Here is a 25488-nt window from a genome sequence, read left to right as displayed (position 1 = left end):
GGAGACAAATTCTGCATAGATGCTTTGCTTGCATTAGGTCGTCAGTTGTATCTGGTGGGTAAATCAAATACTTGATCATCTCAAAAACTAAAGTGTTTCTCAGAAAGTCTGATTAGCATCAAGGTGTATTGTTGATTTTTGTGCTACTTAAAGAGGTATTTTCCTCAATTTCAATGACAGAAATTCGGGGTGAAAAAATTGTTTTAGAACGATTGAAATGTATTTTATAATTCAACCTCATTTTTAGATTAGTAATTTTACTAAATATAAACTGGTAAAAGAACCAGCATGCATCTTCCATTGTTGAATTTTTAAACCTTCTTTCATGTTGCCCTTTACTATGCTCTTAAACAAAATTCTGTCATCTATCTGTTTCCCTTACCACATTATTTGAGACAAGTCATATCCAAGGGATATTTGGAGGAGTAATGTTTCAAATTATTGCCTTTGAAATACATGTGTTACCTAAAGGGGAATACAGGATACATAGCTTTATTCTGGTAAATTTAAATACTAGAATTAATGATTTTGTAGTATCAATAATCTAATTTATTTTACTCATAATTTTAACTTTTAGCCACCAGCTGATTCATTAAGACAGAAGTATAAAACAAAACCTGCAGAAACAATATAATGTTTAGTACAGACACCCATGTGAAATTGGGACTTCATGTACCTTTCTAAAATAATGATATATAAATTATTTCAACCTGACAAATTTTAACATATAGAGAGTCAAAGAAGAAAATGCCATGTGGCTTCCTGATTGCATTAGGAACTGTAAATCTGCATTCTTGAAGCTAATAAAAACACAGCAAACAGAAATTGGATTTTACACATTTTATTTCTAGACTTTAGGGTTTGTTTTTTTGTATTTTTTTTGCTGGAAACTTGTCTGTTACAGGTCTGTTGGTGAAAATGTGCATTTCAGACCAGTGATGCCAATAAGTACAATATAAACAATGTACAAATATGAATTGCTTGCTTACTATAGATTGTTATAATAATGTGACAAATAAAGCATCTCTGTTGGCACATGAACCCGCTTCAGGATTTGGCCTCTTAGTTTATGCATTATTTAAAGAAATTTGCAGTACACACTGCCACTCAGTGTAACACATAATTTAACCAACAACCACTAAGTCAATATCATGTTTGGTTCAGAGACACAGAGATGCCACAAACAGAAGTGTTTATGAGGTAAGCAGTAAGAAATGTTCCTGAAATTTGGACAGAATGTATCCAGTCTTCCTGGGTCCTGCGACTGCTAGTAGCATTGCAATGCTGTATTTATACACTACGAAGGATCTTAACTGCATTTGCCCTCAAAAAGAGTTCTAATTCTGTTTTGGTTTAGCAGCATACAGGCAACAGCTAGATTATTCTTCAGCATACAACTCTGTTAGCTGGCTTATTTATGAGATTTACAGGCTTTTCTTTTTAAATTAGCATTATGCTATAATTAACAAAAACAAAACAAAAAACTAGTATATCATAACAGATTAAACACACAAAATACTTAGAGTTCCAGAAGATAACCTATCATACCAAATGATGAGTCCCAACAGGTGGGAAAACAACATCATCAAATGGCATACAAAAGTTATATTATAATGCACCTTTCATATATCAATGTGGCTAATAACACAGCTTAAAACTACTATGATAATAAACCCCAGATCAGACAAAGAATCCAGCTTTATAAAACGCGTAACAACAAAAAAAGACATTACTTGATCTTCTGAAATGTCTGCTGTTTTTAAATTAATGCAACCTAGTTGCAAATCGCGAGACCCATTCAGAATAGCGTGCGATGCATTTCAGTTTGCAGTAGAACTATGAGGCACTGTGTACAAACATTAAAACCTGGTCTAAACATGGTTAACTGAAGTATGAGGTATTGTGAAACAGGAACCTTTTTGGAATAGAGCAGTAATCACATTAAGTAAAAATTGATCACATAAAAAATCTACAAAAAAAATGATGTCAATAATATAATTTTCTATGAGAAAATTAAAACCTATAACATGGCAGTATATGACATTGTATAACAAAAAAAAAAACTGATCCACAAAATAGCAGCAAAACACAATGACAAAGATACAGAAAAGCAATGTTAATTTTTTTTTCAAACCATGCTGGGAATTTATCCATAGCAGCTCAATAAAATGGAGTATCCACTCCTTTTCTTTTTTTGTTTTTTTTTTCTCCTTTTTTTCTTTTTTAATTTTTTTTTTTTTACAATCAACACCTTAGCGGCAGTTTTCTCACATACATTTCACCACCACATTCTCCTCGAGCATCAACTTCAACAGCTATGTCCACGTCCCTTCAGCTACTTTCTAAAATAATAATAAAAAGATACATAGCCAAGATGTGCAAATTTTCTATTTGTAGCTAAAATAAAACAAAAAACAAAATAGGGGGATATATTGGAATAAGATTTTCTTTCAAGTACACCAATTCTATTGTTTTTTTTAACTATGGCGTTTCTCATGGTTAGACTGCTTTTTGGAAGTGTATAAGAAGGGGCCGAATATACTGTTTTTTAGAGTGTCTATTTAATTTTCTCAGTAAGCTGTGTTAAAACTGCAACATCAAGGGTAGAAGGATATTTTTTTTAAACATCAAGGGGCGATTGCATTATTTTACAAATCATACTGGCCTTATGAACATCCTCTGCAATAAATATTCTTTTTAGCCCTAACTATAAATTATATATTTTAGTGTTTGAAAACCTTCAGTTGCAAAACATCTAGAAACAATCCTTAAACTATGTGTTCTATATGTGAACCTTTAAGGCCCCTAATTTACAAACATGAGTTGGCACCAAAGGATTCATAAACTTCAACTTTTCTATAGAAAAGGATAGGAAAATATCCTGGCAATTTGTGAATGCAATTTCTTTCACTGGAACCCAACCTTCGGAAAAAAAAATCACCTTTCCTCTAACACCATAGTTAAATGCACTTGCTTTGCAATTTCAGGTTTGCGCACAAGCACTTATATATTTCCAAACCATTCCATTTAAAAAAAAATTCCCACACAATAAAAGAACGTATTTCCTATATCTAATGGACTGAAAGTGCTTTGAATGGAATGGTTTTAGAATATTAAAAAAAAAAAAAAAGACTAGGCTGTGGATTGAACCTGACCATAATTAGGCTGAAGATCTGTTGGGTCAGACCAGCATTTTATACACAGGTAACTACAAAAATATGAAGATTACAAAAATATAATATATTATGTCACTATTTCGGTTCCTCTTTATAATAGAGTATCGTATGAGTAGTACATTGGGCCTTCCCCAACAATGCTAAGCTGGAACCCTACAAAAGCCTTATGCACAGGCAATCCACAGGCACAAAAGATTAACATATAATAATGCTGTATACTAACATACACTAACTTATGGGTTACGTTAACCATTTATAAGGTGAAGAGGATAAAAACCTAAGAAAATAAAATAAACATTTACAGATGAATTATAAAGTGACTAAATGCATAAGCAAGCAAGATACAGAAAAGCCTAGAACTGCGTTAAAGCTATGTTTTTAAAGGAAAAAACAAAAGAATATGTCATTTTCTATCTAAAAAATAACCCTCTTCTACTTTAAAAATGGTTTGTTTGTTTTGTTTGTTTTGTATGTAAGAAATCAAATCTAATACCTCCCCTGGAGACATTTTGTGTGTTAATGCCTATTTTTACAACATACAGACAAGAACACTTTAATATAAAAACTAGTCGATTATTATTGTATAAAATCCTCTATTTTTGTAGCACAAACCCCTTGGGGTCATGCAAATACTATTTTTCTTTTTTTAAGACAGTTTTTGGGGTATTTTGTTTGTTTGTTTTTAAGTCACAGATGGAAGGGAGAAAGAGCAAGGAAAAAATAAGAAGAGTGAAGCTTTCCCTTCTGGTATAAAAATGTCCTGGAGAAAAGGGTTTCTGGGGGGGAGATCCTGATGCTGATTCCTTCTCAGATGCCCTTTCTTTGTTTGCTTCCATGGCCAAGCAAACCCATTAGAAGAAGTCCTCTTAAATGTTCACATCTCGCACATCAGTTGGCGTGCAGGAAAGATCTGCCTCATCCTCAACAGTCTTTGTTTCTGAAGATATGTTGTGTTGCTGTGCCTGGCGTAGACTGGATTCGAGGAGGGATTCAATCTGTTCTTGGCAGGCTCGTAAACAGTCCTAGAGAAGATTAAAAGGAAGAAAAAACCCACAATCCTTTAGAAAACATATAAAATTATAATTCAAATGCCATCTCTGTAGAAGGCAAAGAAAAATGTAATAACTTGACTTGCAAAGTGACATGAAAAATGGACTAGAGACCCTCACATTTACAAATTTGCTGGCTTGAATCCAGGCCACCTCAGAAACTGACCATATATTTTTGCCACTTGATATTTGGTGTCCTAAACCAAGTACTGTGCAGTTGTAGAACAGCTCTCAGAGGGATCATCTCAAAAATCATCTCAAGAAACTATCTCCCAAACCAACCCCAACCTGCCAAGTACTTAGTCTTTGCACAGAAGCCACTAACTGAATGGGTAATGAGCACTAGATTACAGCATCACCTAGAACAAAGGTCCCTCCAGCTAGAGGTTCTTTGGTAGGATCATGCATTGAAGCTTGATGCTTTTCTTTTGCCTCTGAATCTAAAAAAAAGTCTCTCGAAGGCATATCTTGAAGGCATGGTGTTTTTCATTAATAACATTTTCCCACATTACATTTTGGGAAGAACAATGCTGTCTCATTCTGTTCTTTCTTACAGCAGAATGAATCAAGAGTAACTATTTTAAACTCACTGGCACTACACAAGTGTAAACTGGGGACACAAATTAGGTACCAAGTCTATGGTGTTATAAAATGTGCACCTGCACTAAAGAAACACTTTGGCACCACAGCCCATTGGAACTGATAAAATGTTTTCCTAGGCTGAGTTTTACTGATACTAAATTATCTCGGAAAACGTTTAGACAAAAAACTGTAGCACCTCACAAGCCAAAAATGGGTGTTATTAAGCCCCCAGTGGGCACATTTATATGGGTATATTAATATGAAGCAATAAACTCCAACACAGATCATGCCGGAGTTCATTGCTCCTGGGCACTGTGTTTACACGTGCACTCGGGACCACAGCATGAGTCAGGTTGGAGCAGCCCTGACTGGCAGGGGACCCACAGGTCAGCCTGACAGCCTGTGACTGCTCCAACCCAGCTCAACATGCTGCAGAGGGGCTGGCTCCAAGGTGGAGCTAGCTGGCAGGCAGCCCTGCACTTTAGCACCCTCATACTCCAGCCAGCTGGGTCAGCATGTACATGCATGCTACTGTGCATGAAACAACTGTGCAGCAGGACAGTACTTGTAGTTACAAGTACTAACCTGCTGTGGAGTTTATTAGTTTCCTGTGGTCTAACATGTAAGTGCCGAGACATTTACTGCGGAGCTAATTAGGCAACCCTACACCAAGCATCTTGTGTAGACATGCCCAGTAAGTATCTTTGTGACAATGAAACAGAAAGTTCTGCTGATTGTACTCATCTACACACATGCTAAGCAGAAGTGAGACAATTCTCCATTTTCTTTTTTGCCTTTCTCACAATTGAATATCAGCTTGTTCCTGTTAAATACCAAGTGCCTTGGGCAACCAGGAAGGTAACTCAGTCCCCTCAGCTCCCTCCTCCCGCCTTAACAAAAATAGAAATTAAAGAGCACAAAGTATCTTGCAGGATCAAGCTTTACATGGGTAAAAAAAAAAGCCCCTAGGGCATGCAAGTATACAAGTAGGAACAGGCATATCAGGCATCCAAATCTCCTTATTAATAGAATCATGGACATTAAAGATGGAAAAGACCTGTTAGATCATCCAGTCCAGCTTCCTGCAAAAGCAGGTTACACATTCTTCAGTACCATGCACCCACTGCAAGGGCATAGAACTGGTCCCTTAAATAGGCAAAACAATCCCAAACAATTTGGGCAAAATTCTTCTGGCACATTGTTTACTCATATCCTTATAACAAACATCGTAAGCTTTTTTGAACATATTTAACTCTGTGTATTATGGACTTTGAAGTTTCCTTTCAGTATTGCCTTTTCTGATTTAACCTATGACATGCGTTAGCCCTTGCGGTGAACCCAGTCTTCCATGATAAATTGCCGTCAAAAGTGTTAGGATGTGCATGACTGAGAATGAATGTTGTTTTCCTGAGAGGGTGACCTGCCTGCTGTTTTCTTTATTTCCCAGTTTCAATTCTGCCTTCATTCAGAGGCTTCTTGTGTGATCTACCAGCTTTTCACTGATTCCACTACCACAAGAACCTCCTCTGCCACCAATAAGGGCACATGGCATTTGGGGTAAAATAAGATTAGAAACCCAAGAAAACAATTCTCTGCAAGTCCTTTCTGAGAGAGAGGGAGGTTAATCCTACCTCTAAGCAGATCAGACCATCAGTTACAGCTCACTGAAAACAGTAACCTATGACCTTTTCTGGTTTAAACCCTAGTGTAATATTTCCTCTTGACAGAGACGCACAGCATTTTAAATGACAAGAAGAAATGCCTTATATCCTAAAGTCATCATGCCTTTGGCTCCTACATACCTCAAGCCTTACCAGTAGGATCTCTAAGAAGACTCCCCAAGAGAATATAGAGCATTTCTGGGTTCAGAAGCCACAGGTCCCCCATTTTAACTCCTGAGAGTACACACCTCACAACCCATATAGAAATAGGCATACAGAAATAAAAAAGAAATATGGTATATTTTCTCTTTCCATCAGTTCACACAAATTGAGGAGACTCAATCATACAAGCCCAGTCAGTGTTTTATACCAAAAGCCAATTCATCCTCATTTTAGGACATTTCAAACACTGGTGCTTCTTTCTGAAAGTACTTTTATTCGCTTGTAGCATGTTTGAACTATGAAAACTAAAATGTGAACTAATTTTACTCATAGATTAAAGCAGTAATGAATCTACTTTGTAAACAGGTCAGAAGGGTATATGTAAATGCATTGTTTTCACTCTGGAGCTCAGACCTGAATGATTTACTTTAAAGGTAAATTTCTGATCACAGAAAACAATCTTTACTGTGAGACTGTAGGGGTGGATTCAGCTGTAATCACAAACTGATCAATAAAAAGTACAATCTTTAGTTTACTGTAAAACAGGTTGTCTTTTATGATGCAATCTAGTGAAGAAAATTATTTTTGAAAGGTTATTTTGTGTGCTTTAGTTCAAATTATTGTTCAGTTAGATAGATATTAGAAGAATAGGTATTCTGAAAAAAACAATTAGATCAAAAATGCAAACTTGCTTTGTACAATCTCATCACAATAGTAATATTACTGGAAACTGGTTATATGCTGAAGTTTTGTTGTTCACTCTACTCATGGTTTCTCAATACTGAAAGCAAATACAAAACCCTGATAATTTCTCCCAACAACTTTTCTGCTTCACTACCCAAATTTTCCATGCCCACAGTCTGTTCAAGGTCATAAGCCCTTCTTGGATAAATTAAGCTTCTCAGTGAAAAAAAGAGTTGCTAGCTTACTGATGTGGTCAAATACCTTTATTTAACATATACAGTAGACACAATCAGATTGAAATTCAGTCCAGCATAAGACTTATAGGTCAGACACAAAGGGAAACAAACAACAACAACAAAGAAACTACTTGGGAAGCTTTTGTTATTACCCGGCTCATTGTGGATCACAGGCAACATTTGAAGGTGCCTCTGGTGTGAGCAGGCGGTAGAAGCAAATTCCAGTGCATTAACAGACAGCATAGAAACCCAACCTAATCTAGTTTAGCAAATTTCTGGCCTGGAAATGAATGTCAGGCAAAATTCAATCTGTTTGGATGATGGGGTCAAGAATAGAATGATGGAAGACAGCCCAAGAGTTCTAATTGTGATTGTCTAGGTTCTAATTACCACTGATCAAAGGCAATACGGGAAATTGGACTCTTACCAATGTAAACATGAACCATAAAGGAATTTCAATCAGGTGATATTCATTTTACTTTGGACTCAGCTTTCTTGAAACTAAAGTAAAAAGTATCACTATAAAAACTAAAGTGCAACAAACCAGCTGCTCCATCTAACAAACAATCAATAAAATTGTTAAATATATTTTTTAATGTATCTTATTACTGTACCAAAATAATCCAATATAAAGCACAGTAAACGATTGCAATGTGTATCCATTACTAGTGGACCAACAAACCAAAGCAGAGATATTAATTAATTTTTCAAAGTCATGATTTGTGTTTGACACTTCAATTAAATTAATTTGTTCTACAGGAAATACTCTATGTTAAGGGATTAATTGATATTGAAAACCAAGTAATTGTTTTATGCACAGAATTACTATAATGGAAAATACTGCACTTTTATTCCAGAAGCAGAAATTTAGAACACCTTTCCTTTTGGGGGAATCTAAAAAATATTTATATACCACTTGATGTTTCTTTATTCCTTATTTTATGTAACAAAAACTGTTTGAAACCCTCAATTTCTAGTTCTTGCTACTCTAAGGCATAATCATTAGTGAAAAAAGGTTTTAACTCACTTCTTAAAGATCCTACTTTTAAATTCAGTTTATCTAGACTGTGGGCCGACAGACGTAAAAAAACTTAATGCCCAAGATGATTTTACTTCTGGCTAAAATACTGTCGTGTAACAGTGTTGTGTCATGAACCAAGTCAAATCATTTATGGACAAATTACACAGTTCTGTGATAGACTATAATTTAATGTAACGTAATAGAAATTTTTACATAATATTTTCTTTTTAACCAGATATTCTCTAGCAGTATAGTCAGTCTCTTACTTGTTCTGAAGAACCTAATTCAAATTTCTTGCATTGGATAGATGCCATGAGTACACTGAGGTACCTGAATTGTTCACATACTCATTGAAGTATTACAGGTACTCACAGCATCCTATTTTGTTTAACAATTAAGCGCTGAAATTGGTACTACTAAATTCTGCTGTGGTAATAGCAAAGGCAAAAATCATTGTATTTTGAAATAATTAGGATGTGCAAAATAATAAGCAATAGTGAAGTATCTATTATTTGTTTTGCATAAATATATCACCAAAAAATCCTTCTTTGTGATCTATTTTTTATGATTCAGTCACGGATAAGCATCTTACCAGGACTCATTAAAATTTTTCAGACAAAAGCCAATTACGTTAAATTTGTCTCAACTTGCTTGGTGTGTATATATTTTAGCTTATGACCATGTAAAATAAAAGGTTCAGCAGCATCTCATAGATTCTCCTGTTAACCACAGGGTTGTCTTTGACTCATTGTTCAGTGCTTGGAGACCTCACAGGAACCTTTTTAAAGCATCTATTTATTGGTCTTCCACATTGTTACAAAACAAAGCTAAACTCTGCCCCAACTTCACACACCATTATAACATGGATCATTGACTTTAGGTCTTCCTTGTAGGCTCCCTTCCTGGCCCATTCACTCATGAAAGGTTTATTGCTCACTAGTTACTGATGTGCATCTCCTGGAAGCTGCAGGGCAAAATGAGAGTCCTGTGAGGACCATCTACCTTGTCAGAAAGTCGTGGGACAACATTTGTTCCAAAAAGGAATTCAATACCAGCTACTGTGCAGATCTAGCACGTAATAAACCAAATTAGATAATTAGAACCCCTTTAAAAAAAGCTTTTCACACCACTTGACACAATAAAGGGTCTCAGGAGTGGTCAAAGATAAGGTCAGAGATACCATGAGGTCTATTTATTGCAATCTTAGTAACTATTTCCTTGTTTTATTTTAAAGGTTTTTGTTCTACATAAGACTGCTGGTTTCATTACCTACAAACCAAATACAGCCCCTAAAATGGTCCTAAATCAATTAAGTTTCCTTTGCTTTGTTGATACACTCTTCTGAAGAACTGGTTGTGGCATATCAATGAACTGCAGCAGTGTTATTTCTGGTTATTAATATATATAGCGATAAGTAATAGTAACAAAAACAAATGAGAATATATTTGAAAAACCATTTTGAGGCTTAACTTTTATCAAAAGGTACTACTGGTTCACCTATCACATATTAAAAAGGCATTCAATATAAAGCTCGAGCCAGACAGACTGAAAGAATCACTTACCGGGTCACATTTGATAACTTGTGATAGGAAGTGTGTGAGGCACTGATAGGAAAGGAAAGTGTTAGTGTTTCCCAGGTGAAGGCCTTGCACAGCTGCTACCACGCTGCCAGCTGCGATCATGGAGGGTGGGTTTGAAATAAACTTAACATCTGTTTAAAGAGAAAAGGAAAAGAGAATTGATTTCTTTAGGATAAGCCTACTTGTATATGCGATATCACTTCTGTGGGTGCAAGTCAAATGCTGCAGGTCTAAAAAGATGAATGAAATGTAACATAAAGGTCCCTCCCCACAGAACTTAATAATATATGCAACTACAGGCCCAACCCTGCTAATGCTTATGCCTATGAATAACTTGACTTGGGTAAGTAGCCCCTCATTCTTTTGAGATATGTAAAACATACACAGGCCCTAATCCTGTAGACATGAAAGCAATTTGCTCCTGTGAGTCTTGCCATTTAAGTTAATGAATCTACTCATGTGAGTAAAGCAGTTAGCAATCTTGAGTGTTTGCATAAGCAGAGACTAGGTGAATTATGACTTGAGATATAAGCAGTTTCTGAATCTTAAGCCCTTCAGATCAAAATCCTGTACAATTACATTAGAAAGAAAAATATATAACTTTAATGAACAAAAAGAGAGAGAAAATGAGAAAACATTTAACCTTGTCAGTAGATAATCCATATTTAAATTAAAGTTTCATCTTAAAAATGCTTTGTCTCAACCTAGTCTCTTGTCAGTGGCTGCCATCCATCCTGGCAACCGGGATTTAATGTAAATGTGGCATAACTAAGTGACGGGGGTCCCAAGAATTGGCGGACAATCAGTTACATTCTGATGTGACACCATGCTGACAAGAGGCTGGGCCCCCTTCCAGACTGCATTGCTGTAGGTCTCTCTACAAAGCCACTCCCATGATTCCTTGAGGGGCCGATGTCTGCCATTTAGCATGTTATTCTTTTTTTTTTTTTTAAATAAGGAATAATCCACATTTTAATGCTAAGGCTCTTTCTGCTAAACAGGAATGTGTTTGATTCATGGCAAAATGCACCCTGGATAAGAATTAGAAGGAAAATAAATGAGGCATTAGTAAATGTCTGATTTTGTAAAGGAGAAAGGGGAAATGCCACCTCAGACACAAGAACCTGAGATACATTCCTTCAGCTTTTATCAAAAGTACAACTTCTTCCAGGTTGATAAAAAACTATCTAACAAGCCCTTAAATCAAGTCAAGGAAATGGGCCACTCTATCAAGCAGGTTCAGTATTAAATATTATGTTTAAATAACATGTGTGTGAAAGTTTTACCAGTGGAACTGTGGTATTCGGGCTCTGTTGGAAAGTCCTCCCCCTGCACGTTTTAAACACGTATCCGTGCATGTACTTACAGATGCAATTTGGGGCTTACATTTCTGAAACTCCATTTGTAGTCCCAAACAATACCCACCTTCCAAAGGGCATTTTGCCCAGAATTCTATGGAATTCTAAGTACCTTCAAAATTAAACACGTGATTAAGTGTGGGAGGTTTTTTGATGTGATGTATTGTCAGCTTAGAGCCAATCTTTGTCCACACTCATTTAACCTTTGTGCCTTATTTGAAGCAAATCTAATTCACCTTTCCTACCCTCCACCTTCCCCACCCTCCACACATATACAAGCACACTTCATAAAGGCCTCTACCTCCAAAAAAAATCTATTTGGTTATTGCCAATATATACATTACACAGAAAGTACCTAATATATTCACCCAAATTAGTCCCTGGTATGTTGTTTCAGGTAGACTTGGAAAAAAACAAGAGGCTGCTGTAGGTGAAAAATATGAGCTTAAATAGACCTTAAGATTTAGTTCACCAAAATTCAGCTGTATGCATGATGCGTGCAGTCATAGCAAATTAGTTCTAGCATTTATTCGTTTCTGCACAAAAAACCCTCTCCAAAAATATGGCCAAAATGTACAAGGGTAATGAGTTCATTCAGATAAGAGCAAGTTTGGGATTCATATTTGCTTTTTTTTTTTTTTAAAGGGCTATAAACATGAATTCATGAACATGAATTCATGAACATTCAAAGAACATGAATTCATAGTCACACCCTCATTCTTTCCAAGGTGGAAAAGTGATAATGAAGTTTAAATGACCAGTTTGTGTCTGTCCCCATAACCACTCCAGACAAGCAGCATGGACTGTCTTTTTGTTGCAACTCAACAAGGAATTATTTGTGGCAGAGGCCACTAATTTCCGCATATTAATCAGGGGGCCCCTCTCGCCTGTAATTGGATGCCCCCAAGTGAAGAGTGTGGCATCATTGTCAGCCTCCATCGCCTCATCTTGCGCTATTGAGTGCTCAGGAACAAGGGGGCTTCGGTGAGATGAATTAGACCTGACACAGCCACAATGGGGAAGGGGGCCCCATCAATTGAAGCACACATCCCCAGTAGCCTATCTGAGACTTCATCCAAAAAGAATAAACAACTTCAGCGTTGTTAAAAAGAGAGAGAGAGAGAGAGAGAGAGAGAGAGAGAGAGAGGAGGGGGAGGAGAGAGAAGAATGCCAGCCACCCTGAAGGGAGGACAAAGCAGGCATCTAGGCGCTACAGCCCTTTAAAAAAATTCCTAACAAGGCGAGTCACCCCTTTTCCTTTTTAAATGGAGCAGCAATTCCATCCGTCTGGAGAGCTGGGGGCTATGAATGAAAATCTTTTCATTGAGGCAAATCAAAACTGTGAACATAAATCACTTGCTGCAAGATGCAACAGGTTCCAACTGGTCACATACCTTGAGCCTCCCAATTTTATAAAGGCCAGAGAATAGGAGAATTGTGGCAAAGTTGTATCAAAGGGAGGTCTTTTTCCCCTCCAACAGTGAGAAGGAAAGCCAAGGTAATAATAATCATAACAACAATAGTAAAAAAGGAGCCCACTATGTTTAGATAACCAAGGGGACATAATAAAATGCTGGAGGCTCCCAATATTTGTTCCTATTCATTGTTTTGCTTGCATAGAGCTGGAGTTTTCCCTTAATATTGGTCTTAACTTGAGCCAAGAGGCCTGTTTCCTTTTCAGTTATCCCTGCCTTGCTTGGCCATGCCAAAGCACCATTCATTAAGCTCAATTATGTGTTAACTTCAAACAACCCCTGGTAATTTTTTCTTCCCCTCCCTAACCTACCACAGCACAAAGGCATCCTTCAGTGAAAATATATTTAAGAAAAAAAAACACAAAGCTAAACAAATCCACTCCTACAAGGCAGAAAAATCAAGAGCAAGCATAAAAAAAATTCCACTCAAGATCACCTTTTACTGTCATCCCTTCTGTCTGGAGAAACACATAGACACATGCATCTTAAATACTTCCTGTGCCTTCACCTTGGCACACCACTTTTCTTTCCTTTCAAATAAGTACCAGTAGTTCCTATACTGTGCCTTCTCAAGTGCTCTGCCATTAACTTTGGGCACAGGACACATCATGAGCAGTGTTCAAGAAGACCAAAGGCTACTGAGAGTCAATTTCCTGCTGCCTTCAGAGGGCTTTTAGATCAGGCCCACCAAGCATTAAAGAAAAAAAACACAACACATTTACAATGCATCTAGATTAGGTTTGGTAAGGAAAAAATGCAATACCCACCACCAACAGCAAAGTCAAGTTCACATGCTACATAAGTCACATATTCATCCTGTTCTGATTTCTACCTGGACATCGCTAGTCAATATAGGAATCATCAGGGGGGAAAAAGCAGGGGGGGGGGGGAGTGGAGGGAAGGACAGGGGAGGAACCCTTGCTATCTAGAAAATAAATAAAAATGCAAAGCCAATCAGCTCAGTATTCAGCACGCCTTACTCAGGCAACATTGCTACTGACTTCAGCTAAGTGCTGAATAGAACCCAAAATCTCAGTGACCTCAGGACTATTTCTAAAAGCTATGTAAAATTTTCTGAACCTGGCTCACATTCACCAATGCATTTTTCCAGCTACCCATGTGGTGTGTAGCACAGTGTTTAATAAAGGCTCTGGATGTGCTTTCTAAAAGAAACATAACAACACTGACAGTAGATCAAAGTACTGGACTCTTAGCAGTCCTCCAACCTTTGAACTACTCTTGTTTTCATCACTGTCACTGCCAACACAACAACCTAGGTTAAACATCCCCAGTCAAAAGGGAGACTATATAGTTACAAAGAAACAGCAGGTACAACTGAGTTGGCTTCAAACTAGGCAATCGAACATTAGGATTCTTTGCCATGTTGTTCCGCTTGAGTCTCTGTCTTCAAGAACACATTTGATTTTCCAAAAACATCCATTTAAGATTTTAAAAGACTGCTTAGAAGGGTTCTAGAACTCCAACTGTAGAAGCAGAGCACTGAGTTTTTTTTCTAATCAATCAAACTTTTAAACTGCTTGCCATGCTGATGTTAGGCCCGGGATGAAAGGCAAAGCTGAGGCCTACCAATATTTATGGATATTTAGAGATTCTGACTTCTACCTCCAAGCAGACCTTTCTGAGAGAGTGACTATGCGAGGCCATTATTTTCTTTTTCCATCTGACCAAATTCATTCTTGATGCTTCTGTGCAGTACCTTACATCAAGGATGAATTTGGCCCAACTATAACCATCCACAGCTTCCAAGTTAGGACACCTTTTCTTGAGACCAAACGACTGACAGCCATGCTAGATTAAGCACTCCTTTGGCAGAATTACCTCTGAACGTTACTACTTCATACAGTGATGCAGCTTGTTCCCAAGGCATTTTTATTTAGGCAAACAAGATCCGTGACGTTCATCTTTACATGACCCCGCAGGCTTCCCTCAAAAGAACGTTTGCTTTGGCTGCTTTTGCTTCCTTATTCTCTTGCCACCTTTGGGCCTCTTACCACAGTAAAGGCAGTCACATGAAATGTGATTAACTTTTTAAACTGATCTACCCTTTGAAACATGCCTTTGTCTTGTCACCTTCCTCCTCTCACTTAGGAATGGTGGTGTATGGAGATTAGAAAGACAGTGTCACTCTCCCAATCTTCCTTTCCTCTCCACTTGTTAGGATTCCATTGGTTAAATGTACACACACTCCCATACCACCTTTATACACAGAGCTTTAGGGAACTAGCACAAATTCACAGAGTGCCCTTGAAACCAAAAATCAGGCCTCTGAAAATGTGGCCTGGAGAACAGTCAGTGTCTCTGGCTCCTCCTGAGGCGGCCCCTGCACATGGCTTCGGCATGACACGTGGTGCAGACGGCAGAGACTCAATCCTGTGCCAGAAAAGCCTCCACGCTGTATGGCCCTCCTCCAATCCACCATCCGCAGACAAGGAGGAAAGGGCAGACAAGGGGGAAGGGGCAACTCGAAGAGGGAGATTATGAACTCCAATATAAAGCTAAATGCACACAAATCTTCCCACCTAAAGACTTTCGAAACTGTCTTACAATCCACAATGAGGGACCGTCCCTCTAGAACAGGGATCTTTTGACAGGCCTGCCTCAGTCTTGATATACACCGATGAAGAATCTAGCCACGCTGAGCTTCAACAAATCCCTGAGCTACAGAAATCAGTTTATTTCTCCTCCTTACTTGCAGAGCTTTATGTATTTACTTCATTTAAAAACTCAGAAGAGAAGCGTCTTCTGAGAAACTTACCTTCTACAAAGTAATCCACCTTCTGCACACAACAGGACAACAATCAGTGCTTAAAACTACTGGCACGGACTGCTGTGAACTTGGCTTACAGTAAATCTAGGGGCAGCCTCAGAAGTTGTGGGGGAAAGTGTGTGCTTGGCTAAGGGAACAACACACCTTTCTTTAGTGTGCAGGGCTCATACCTGTAGCACACAGAGCCACAAAAGTCTGGGCATGTTTACGGATGATCTGCTTGGTGTCCTCAGTCAGAGGCATTTTAGTAAGGAAATGTTCAATGAAATCGTGAGGGGTCACTGCAGCCAGATTCCATTTCAGCTTATTCACCAGAAGCAGCTCCATTTGCTACAAAAACAAAGAGGAAGGGGGAAAGGGAAGTGAAGAAGAAGGAAAATGTGGTTAGAAACTCTATGTATAAATAGCTTAAAATGGTATCTAGCTTTGAATTGTGCTTATCTGATTATGGAATCCTAATGCACTGGCATCTCTTTGATGCACTGGCTACTTGGGAGACTGATAGAGAAAATACTTTGTGCTAACCAGTGCTGCTCCCATGCTGTCAGCAGCGTTCACAAGCAGGATGGTGCCTAGATGTGGCTACCTTTAGGTATGAAACTGCTTAGGTCCGTTCCACCTCCACCCCCACACGTCCCCAGCACCCAGCTGCTCTGAAATGAAGCATGTGAACTATATGGTCCAAACGCAAGAGGGCGCCAGCCACCCATATTTTTTTGCCTACACTACTGTACTTTCAGTGAGGTAATAGGCAAGGATTTCACATATTAGGGATTTGCTCAAATTAAACTAAGCTGGCTCAGTCCTAACCAGCGACAGGAAGGGGGTGCAGAGGACCCCCACATGGCTCACGTTACTGGAGAGGGGAGGGGAGGAGGTCCACTCTCCCTCTGGGGGGGTCTACTTTTTTTTTTTTTTTTTTGAGGTAGCCCTGCAAGCTACATTTGCTGCTGCCATGTGCAACAATGAAGTTACTGGGAAGTGAAGGCTAATTCTCCTGAATGAATGGTGCACAATTATGCAGAGGCCCTATGGGCAGATGTGAGAAAGTCAAGAGGTCCTATGGGCAGATGTGAGGAAGTCAGCCGCAATTTCTTCTCTGGAGCCTTTTTTGTCCCTCCCCCCCTTTCCCGATCTTGCTTCCAGTGGTCTGTCTGCATTGGGCGGGATTGGATTTGGGTCTCCCGAGGAGGTGAGCCCCAAATTACCAGTAATTCGTCGGGCCTGATGGAGTTGTCGGTGTAAATGCACAGCTTCTCTGCCGTCAGCGGGATGGTTTCCTTCATTTTCGAAGCCACGAACATGCAGGTCGCTCCCAGCAGCTGCAACCGGCTCTTCTTGAGGGGCTCGAAGGACAAAAACCTGTCCAAGTAATTCATAGCCAAGGGGAACACCTCCTCTTCGCATTTCTGCTCCTCACAAACCTGCCAAACCAGAGAGGTCGTTGAAAGGAGGCCTGGCATCAATAGGGAGTCAAGCCCCACTCCCTTCCCTCCCCCTTTGCGCTCGGGCTGCAGGGCTGAATATTGGGGAGAGGAGGGGATATGTGAAAATGCCCTGAATAAAACCCATGTGGGAAGGGGGAGGATGAGAGGAACAAAACTGAGTGAATGGGGGGAAGGCTACGTAAAAATGTGGGGTTAAAAGAAAAAAAAAGGGGGGGGTCATTCCCCTGGATCGATGGAGTGGGGGATCCACAGGACCCGGTGGATCCCAGCCGGGTGGGATCCCCTCAGCAGCGCTGCCAGCCGCCGGGGGCGAAGCCGCACTCCAGACACAAAGGTGGCGTCCGCCGGCCGCATTTCCCCAGACGTCATCTTTTCAAAAAATATTTAAAAATATTTAAAAAATCTCCCGAGCCTCCTCAAGGGCCTGAAAATGCCCCTCGGGGGCGGCTTGACCCAGCCGGCTCGGCAAGCCGGGCGGGGAGGCCGGCACGGCGGTCCCCCGAAAGCAAAACCCCGGGTCCCCCCCGCTCCCCTCCTCCACCCGGCCAGCCAGCCGCGTGCGGCGGCAGGGACCGCGCGGGCCGCCTTCAGAAATTAATTAAAAATAGTCGGCGGGCGCCCAGCGCGGAGGGGCGGCCACCACAATGTGGCCCGGGCTCCGGGGGTCGCGCTGCCCGGGCCCCACGGCGGCGCCCGCCCGCACGCCCGTCCCCAGGGGGCTGCGGGCCGCCTGCCCCGCGCCGGACGCCCCGGCCGCAGCGCGCCTCGCGGGGGCACCGCGCCTGCAGCCCCGCGCCGCCGCCAACAAAGGGCCAGGGCCCGGCCCCCGACCCCGGCCCCCGACCCCGGCCGCTTTGCAGTATCATTGATTACCCCCCCCCCCCCAAAAAAAAAAAAAAAAAAAAAGCGAGGGAAAGAACAAAGATGGCGCGGAATACTGGCACGGCCGGCGCCTGCATACGTGTACGGGGATATTCATTTAAAATTAAAAAAAAAAAAATCCCCCCCCCTTAAAGAGGGGGCGAGGGGGGCAGGACGCCAGAGATGGAAACTTTTTTTTTTTTTAATTCTGATTTTATTTGGGGGAAGGCGGGGAGGAGGTGGATTTGCAAGCTGGGGGGGCATGAAGACCCCTTCAATGCAGCAGGCTTGGGGGGGAGCCGCGCTGCCTTGATGGTGCGGCTGGATCCGGAGCCGGGCACGCTGCTGCCTCCCTCTCTCCTTCCCTCTCTCCCTCCCTCCCCGCCGCGGGATGTCCGGCGCTGCTGTAGGGTTTCGGGGGTCTCCCGGGGTCCATCCCCTCCGGGCTCCGGCAGGAGCGATGCCCCGGACATACGCACCTCCAGCATCCAAGTGGCCACTATTTTCCGCATGTAGGGCAAGATCTCCTTTTGCACGCACTTGAAGTAGAAGCCCGAGGGCGTGCAGGTCTCCTCCGCCTTCAGCATGGCCAGCAGGACCCTGTCATTCAGTAGGTTGGCGTCTAGGTAGGCTCTTCGGATGGTTTCCACCTCGCAGCACAGCAGCTGATGTTCCATGTCTGCCTCCTTCTTCCACAGTCAGGTTTCTAAAGGACTGACTCAAGGCTCGTCCCTCTCTCTCTCTCTCTCTTCCCCTTCCAGGAGTCCCTTGGATGCTGCTTGCTGCTACTGCCGCTACAGCCCTCTGGAGGCTGAAAAACTTTCCAACTTCCAACAAAACTCTCCTGTATAGTTTAGTCCCTGTGACGTGACTGTTGTTAAGCAGAGATCAAAGCAGCGGAGAGAATGAGAGAGAGAGAGAGAAGCCAAAAGCAAGGGGCAGAGCCCTAAAGCCATCCCATAGGCTTGGAGTCCTTCCCCTTTGCTTAGCTTATACAGAAGCAGGGTTTAATGCAAATGCAAATGAGACAAGGGCTTGCTTTCTTCAAGGGCAGGGGAGAGGTGGGGGAAACCCAAATTGTCTCTTCAGTGTATCATGCATAATTTTCAAAATGGAGAGAGTTGGGCAGTGGGAGCTAAATGATGAATGGGACTAGGCCACACACAGACACACGCGGATATGGACACAGGGGGACCCTCTTCAGATTGTTTTATTGGGGGGTAGAGGGGAGGCAGCACCATAGTGTTGTTGTTGTTGCTATTCTTCATCGTTTGTCATATTTCAAAGAAACTCCTATTTAAAAGCACTCCCAACCTGGAATATGCACAGGCGGAGCATTAATAATCCAAAGGCAGACTTGTTCTCCATTTTGCCTTCCTGGTTTAGATTTAGATTATATCTTTGAAAGTTAAAGGAATGTAGGATCTCCTTCCTTGGGGTGGGGGGCTTTTAGATTTTACCCTGCCAAAAGGATTGGGGGACACAGGGTGAAATCCATTTAACCCTAACCAAACAGCAGAGCAAAGCTCCACACCCTGCCCCCGCTACACGCCACCACCCAGAAAAAAAAATCTCAGCAGTGCAGCAAAATGGTGGCCAGCATTTCCTCCCACACAGTTAACACCTAAAAGAAGAGGAATCCAAGGGAAGGTGCCAGGATCCAGGGAGTTACCCAGGGGCCGATCCCAAGCTCACGGAGAGGGGGAGTCCGTCCTTCCACAGCTTAAATTTTTGTTGATGTGGCTCCAGCAATAAGTTGTCAGTTCCTCAGCAGATTGAGGCTGTCTATATCTTTAATATATTTTGGGGCAGGGGAATGAAACACTTGTTTATCTTCTTTCCTTTGAACCTAGATATGTTTTTTGGGGGAAAAAAGGGATCAAGCATTTGGACTCCATGTTTTTTGGGCTCTTAACAGCAAAGCTCATGGCAAAACTCACAGTGACTTCAGTGGAACTAGAATTTCACTTGTTTGGGGGGAGACTGTAGATATATCTGTAGATGTACCTTTCCTTTGCTGGAAAGGTTTCCCACCTCCTAATGTGGGCACGTAACAATAAATAATAGGTCCTCAGACCCCAAACTGCCGTAGCACTCCTCAGAGCATCATCAGTATGCTGAAATAGATGAGCATGGTGGCTGTAGGTGGCTTGCTGGAGTGTTAGGTCCGGGTCTCCCCTTCAAGATGTATAGTGAGCACTAGTACAGATCATAGGGCATAAAGCTGCAGCTTCCCACATGTACACAGTGTCTCTTTGTGAGCTCTCCGCATGACGCTTGCCTTTACTTGTATCTTATCTACATGATGATGACATTCAGAGGATCCAAGGAGGATCTAGGCTACCTGTGTCTTCCCCACGTGTGCGCCTCATAACCAGACTTGCCCAGAAGAGTTATGAAAGGGGGAAGCATTAGTGTTCTTTACTCCATGCATTCAAGAAAAATAAAACACATTACTTTTATTCTGGAAGTCTCAGAGGTTTGCACTTCCTTGCAACAAGCAGGCCCTCCATTCTCTTCAAATCGGGCTACCTAGATAGACAAAGTCAGGGGTTTCTACATGTTTCTACCTCCCTCCCCCAGCTCTAAGACATTTCCAGATGTGCAGGTTTCAAGCACTGGTGCAATGCCCTAAGGGCCTCGCACCTCTGGTTCTGGGGCATGTTCTGCTCTGCCAGGAGGGCAGCATTGGTCCCCAAATATGTGCTCGTGGGTCATAATAAATAATAATAATGGGAGCCGATGACCAGCCACCCTTCCCTCTCTTTCCCTTCCCCCAAAGCATTATTTGCTCTATGAAACCCTTGCCCTCGCCATGCATTTGCTTTCTGAAACCAGGCGAGCACTGTTGTTTTTTCATTCATAAAAATCCCCGCCGGTGTGGCAAGAGCCCTTGATTTATGAGGCGGAGTGGTACAGCTTTTCCGGAGCCCCCCTTCCACCTCCTCCACCACAACACCCTCCAGCTGAGACGGCTGCACACACAGCCCGGCTTCTGCTGCGTGTGGCAATATTGCATGAACTAGATCGCCCACTTAAAACAAAATTGGTCTAATTCCTGGAGGGAACCCCCCCCCCCTCTTAAAATGGGCCGCAATGCAAGAGGAAGCTGGAATTAGCATAAGCCAATAGGGGAATAGATCTGTTACCAGGCGGATCAGGCAGATCTGAACCGGGAACTTGGTTGATTTCTCCCTGACAAGACAAAGGGGACTGGTCAAAAGTGCAAGCGCCTGGGAAAAGCGTGAAAGCAGAGGGCGCACCGGTTGGAGGCTGAGTCCGTGCACAAAAGGGTCGCCTTTTCTGGCTGCCACTGATAACCGGGGAGCCTTGCACCGGCACGGGAAGGATCTGCAAGAATAACCAGGGGAACTTGAAATGTTTGTTTTATGTTACATCCGTAATCAAATAAAATAAAGTAAAATACAATAAAATAAAATAAGTCCATCTCAAGAATCGCGAGCTGGGAACGTGAGAGGTTTAATACAGCACCTCTGCTCTATTGGGGGGGGGGGGGACGTTATACAGAGGCATTTAACAAGGCTCTGAAGCCCCCCAGAGAAGGGAAAGCGAAGGAAGGGGCTGCAGCCTCGCCTCCCCCTTGATCGTTCACATGCAGGAAAGACTCGGGAGGAGGGCTCAGGTAGGAGGTATTGGGGTTTGTTTTTTTATGCCCCTCCTAAAGCATCCAGATGGGAGTCAGGTCCCCACATGTTCCGGGCTGGTGCTGTGCCGGCTCCGCAGCGAGCACTTTCGCCCCGGTCCCAGGCGCAGGGACCCGGCCTTCTTTTGTTTGTAAGAATGCCATAAATTAAACAAACCACTTCCCACATGTGGAGGTGGAATCTCACCTTGAGCCAGATACCTGATCGGCGACTTTAAAGGCTTGCTGGCTTCCCCCCCCCCCCCTCCCTCTCCCTCCTTTTCCCCTCCCCTCCTCTAGTCAATGTTTTTCATTGTTAAACCGATTCCATCTCATTGAAAAAAAAAAAAAGCTTCTTCCTCCGCGTAGAGGCTCCGCTTTCACAAGGGCGATTGCTGCAGTTTGCCTAAACCATGCATCGCCTCCTCCCCCCCTCCTCCCCCCCCTTTCCTTCCCCATTCATTGTCTCGCAGGCTACAGTCAAAGCACGTGTTGCTGGTGTTCTTGCTGGCAGTCCCCACTCATGCTCAGAGCACGCTGCACAGAGCTGGGCTGGGGTGGGGGATCTTAATAAAACTCCCAGGCTGGTGAAACCTGCAAGGGGTTGAATGATTGCTCTTGGGGCAAATCCCCCACGAGGCGCAAGAGGCCTAGCAGGAAGATCGGGGACGGCGGGGGCAGTGTTTCCCGGCACACGGGGGGAGATCACCGCGCGGCCCGCCCGCCTTATCGCAGGGAGGGACAGCAGAGCCCCGGACACACGCGCTCCGGCTGCCCGCCCCGACGGAAGCAGCCGCGGAGACATCAAGCGATGAGCTCCCTCCGCAACCAAGCCCTTCTGCCAGCCAGTCCCTTCCCCGGGCTGACTCACAGCCTCGGAGTCGTTGCCCTCCCTCCCCGCCTCCCCACACTTTCCCCGTCAGTAATGATTAACAGGAGGCGAGTTGTGGGGAAGGGGCGCTGGGGACTGTCACGATCAGATCAGTAACCAATAAACCCGATAGTGCCCGAGATCTTTGTATCCTGGACTCGTCGGGTCGCCCCTGCAGCGTGCCCCGGCTCTGGGACCCTTTAGCAAAACCCCATTGGACACGGATCCTTTTAAGAGCCCACGAAGGAGCGGGGGGGGGGGGTAGAGATCTCCCTGATCTCTCCCTCTCCTCCCCTCACTGCACACATGCATGCTTTCTAAGGGCTTGCTGCGTCTTGCCCTTGCTCTCCAGTTGCCTGGTGTTCCCAGCGACACTTCTAGCGCTTATCGAAGCACTGAAAAAAGAAATCTATCTATCTATCTATCTATCTATCTATCTATCTATCTATCTATCTATCTATCAAATACTGTGCTCAGTGCAAGAGACCACCCGGGTCCCAAACAGGCACGTTTCCTGCCCTGAGTCTCCTTTATTTAACTCTGCTGCAGGAAAGATAGGACTTTTTTTTGGGTTCTCCCAGCCACTTTCTCATGATGCAATCATTCCCTCCTCCAAGGCGGAGGGGGGGGGGGGGGATAGAGGAAGGAATAGCTGCAGAGCATAAAAACCTCCTCCAGCTAGAGAAGCTGCAGGAGAGCAGCTCTGGGAGCTGCGTGGCTGTTGCACAGCTCGGTGCAGAGGACAGATGCACATACACATTTTTGCACCCCCCACTATCTATCGCTGGGGCACGCGTGATCTTTCAAATTAAATCGATCAAGAAATAACCAGCCCCTCATCCTCATCTTTGCCCCTGGACCATTGGACACGTTGCCTTGCCATGAAAGGGTGCATCAAAAAAAAAAAAGATAAAAAAAAAAAAAAAAAGCAATGTGGAGGGGAGGATGCAAAAGGTGATCATTCATAGTTTCATAGTTGTTAGGGGCTGGAAGGGACCTTACAGATCATCGGGTCCAGCCCTCTTGCACTTGGGCAGGAAAGACTGCTGGGATCAAAAGACCCCAGCAAGTTGGGCATCGATCACATTCAGGGGATAGCTCCTATGCATGGCAATGGTTGGGGGGGAGGAGGGGGGACGGGGGACAAGGGACAAAAAGTTTGCAATTGCCTGAATTCTGTATATGCGTGAGAGTATTTGGTGGTGGCTAAATCTTCCAGGGTTGGGTTTTTGCTCTTAGTTTTGCGTTTAAAATTAACCTTTTTTTAAAAAGGACAGAGCCTGGTGGTAATGCTCAGTCTCCATCTCCCCCTGCGATTCTGTCCAAAAACAGCCAATGTTAAAAAAAAAGGTATAATAAAAAAGCCCGGTAGCTAAGAAAGTTTTGCTGGCGAGTGCTGGAGTGGAGCGGAGGCTGGGGGAATATAGTACGCTATCGCTTTAATTGAGGCTTCTGTCTTCTGATCATTAAATGGAAGCGGTGAACATTCCGTGCATTCCTGCCTGTGCCTAAGTTAACAAGCCCACATGGTTTTCCTTATCACCACCGGGTACCGTAATCTTTCAAAGAGGCGGGCCCGCTACAACTTCCAGAGGGCGCAGCATCCTCGGCTGGCCGCGTGCAGGTTTTTATTTATTTGGAAGGTTTCTCAGCTCTGGGATTTTTTTTTTAAAGGTGTTATCTCAATTTAGACCTTGTCTTTCACAGCACAGCTGTTTTTCTAACAGCCCCAGTGCCAAAGCAAAAACAAAGAAAAAAAAAAAGAAACTTTTTATTTTTTGGCAAAGGTGACATAAAAATGTGACTACATCTATAGCAACAACACAGAAATTAGCTATCGGAAAAGTGATGCAGCCAGTGACTGAAACAAGAGTCTTGAGTCATCATGCGATTTATTGTTTAAAAAAATAAAAATGAATGGTGTAACTTCCCATTTTTCAGAATTACAGCAAGGTTTGAATTAAACAGCAGGGTTCGAATTACACTTTGACTCTGGGGAGGGGGGTCTGCAAAAAACACAGCGGCCCATCATGGTGCCCTAATAAAATTGGAGACCCCCCAAGTTATGATTTTCAAATCTTAAAGGGGGGCTTTTGTCTCTTATGGGGAGGGGGGCTCAGTCCCCTGAACTTCCCTGTAACTTCAAACTCTAAAGCTTGCAAAGGAGAATTTTCCCAACTAGTTGATTTGGTCTAATAAAAGATATCAGATTTACCCTAAGAACCTTGCCTGCCTATGTTCTTAGACCAACACAGCTACAATTTATACCTCTGTAACCATGAATTATAGTATTTCACCCATCTAAGTTTGTTCTCTAAAATAAGTTTGGGAACAGTATTGTGCTATTTAATTTTTTCATTATTGTTTTTTTTTGACCCATTCTTACTTCTTACTGCTTGTTTTATTTTAAAGCAGCACATTGAAATCCCCATCAGAGGTGGGAATTCATTGTACTAGGTAGGTATTGTACAAACACAGCAGAAGGCAGTTCCTGCGCTGAAGAAGCATGTATGATCTGTGGTTCCATCCTTCAAGATGAGTTATGCAAGCTCCCTTCTTCATGCAAGAAGTGCACCACTGAAGTCCATGCCCATCCAGTTTGTGGGACTGGAACCTGTGATAAAAAAAAAACGCTCCTGAAAATGAACATTATGAACATGACAGAGCAGGGAAGTGCAGAAGAAATGAAATGCAAACACCAGCATATAATTACAGGGACTAAGATCATGCGGTTAAATAGGTTAAGATAATGTGGTTACATGGGTCTGGATCATGAAGTTAGGATCATGCAATTACATAATTAGAATAATGTGGTTTCACAGGCCAAGATCATGCATTTACATCAGTGATATAGCTAGGAGTGCAGATTTGGATGGGATCAAACTTATAGTAG

General features: G+C 42.5%; 1 protein-coding gene across 1 annotated transcript; it reads right to left on the bottom strand.

Moving 5' to 3' along the window:
* Window positions 1–825: 825 nt before the first annotated feature.
* Window positions 826–18999, bottom strand: CCND1 (cyclin D1). The gene is made up of 5 exons (XM_006260076.4): window positions 18561–18999; window positions 16981–17196; window positions 15943–16102; window positions 10134–10282; window positions 826–4198 (listed from the first exon to the last, which is right to left on the bottom strand). The coding sequence occupies exons 1-5, from the start codon at window positions 18756–18758 to the stop codon at window positions 4043–4045; spliced, it is 879 nt and encodes a 292-aa protein (XP_006260138.1). The 5' UTR covers window positions 18759–18999; the 3' UTR covers window positions 826–4042.
* Between the last annotated feature and the right edge of the window lie 6489 nt (window positions 19000–25488).

This window comes from Alligator mississippiensis, chromosome 2 (assembly GCF_030867095.1).
Source record: "Alligator mississippiensis isolate rAllMis1 chromosome 2, rAllMis1, whole genome shotgun sequence".
NCBI lineage: Eukaryota > Metazoa > Chordata > Crocodylia > Alligatoridae > Alligator > Alligator mississippiensis.
This window is presented reverse-complemented; position numbering and strand designations above follow the sequence as displayed.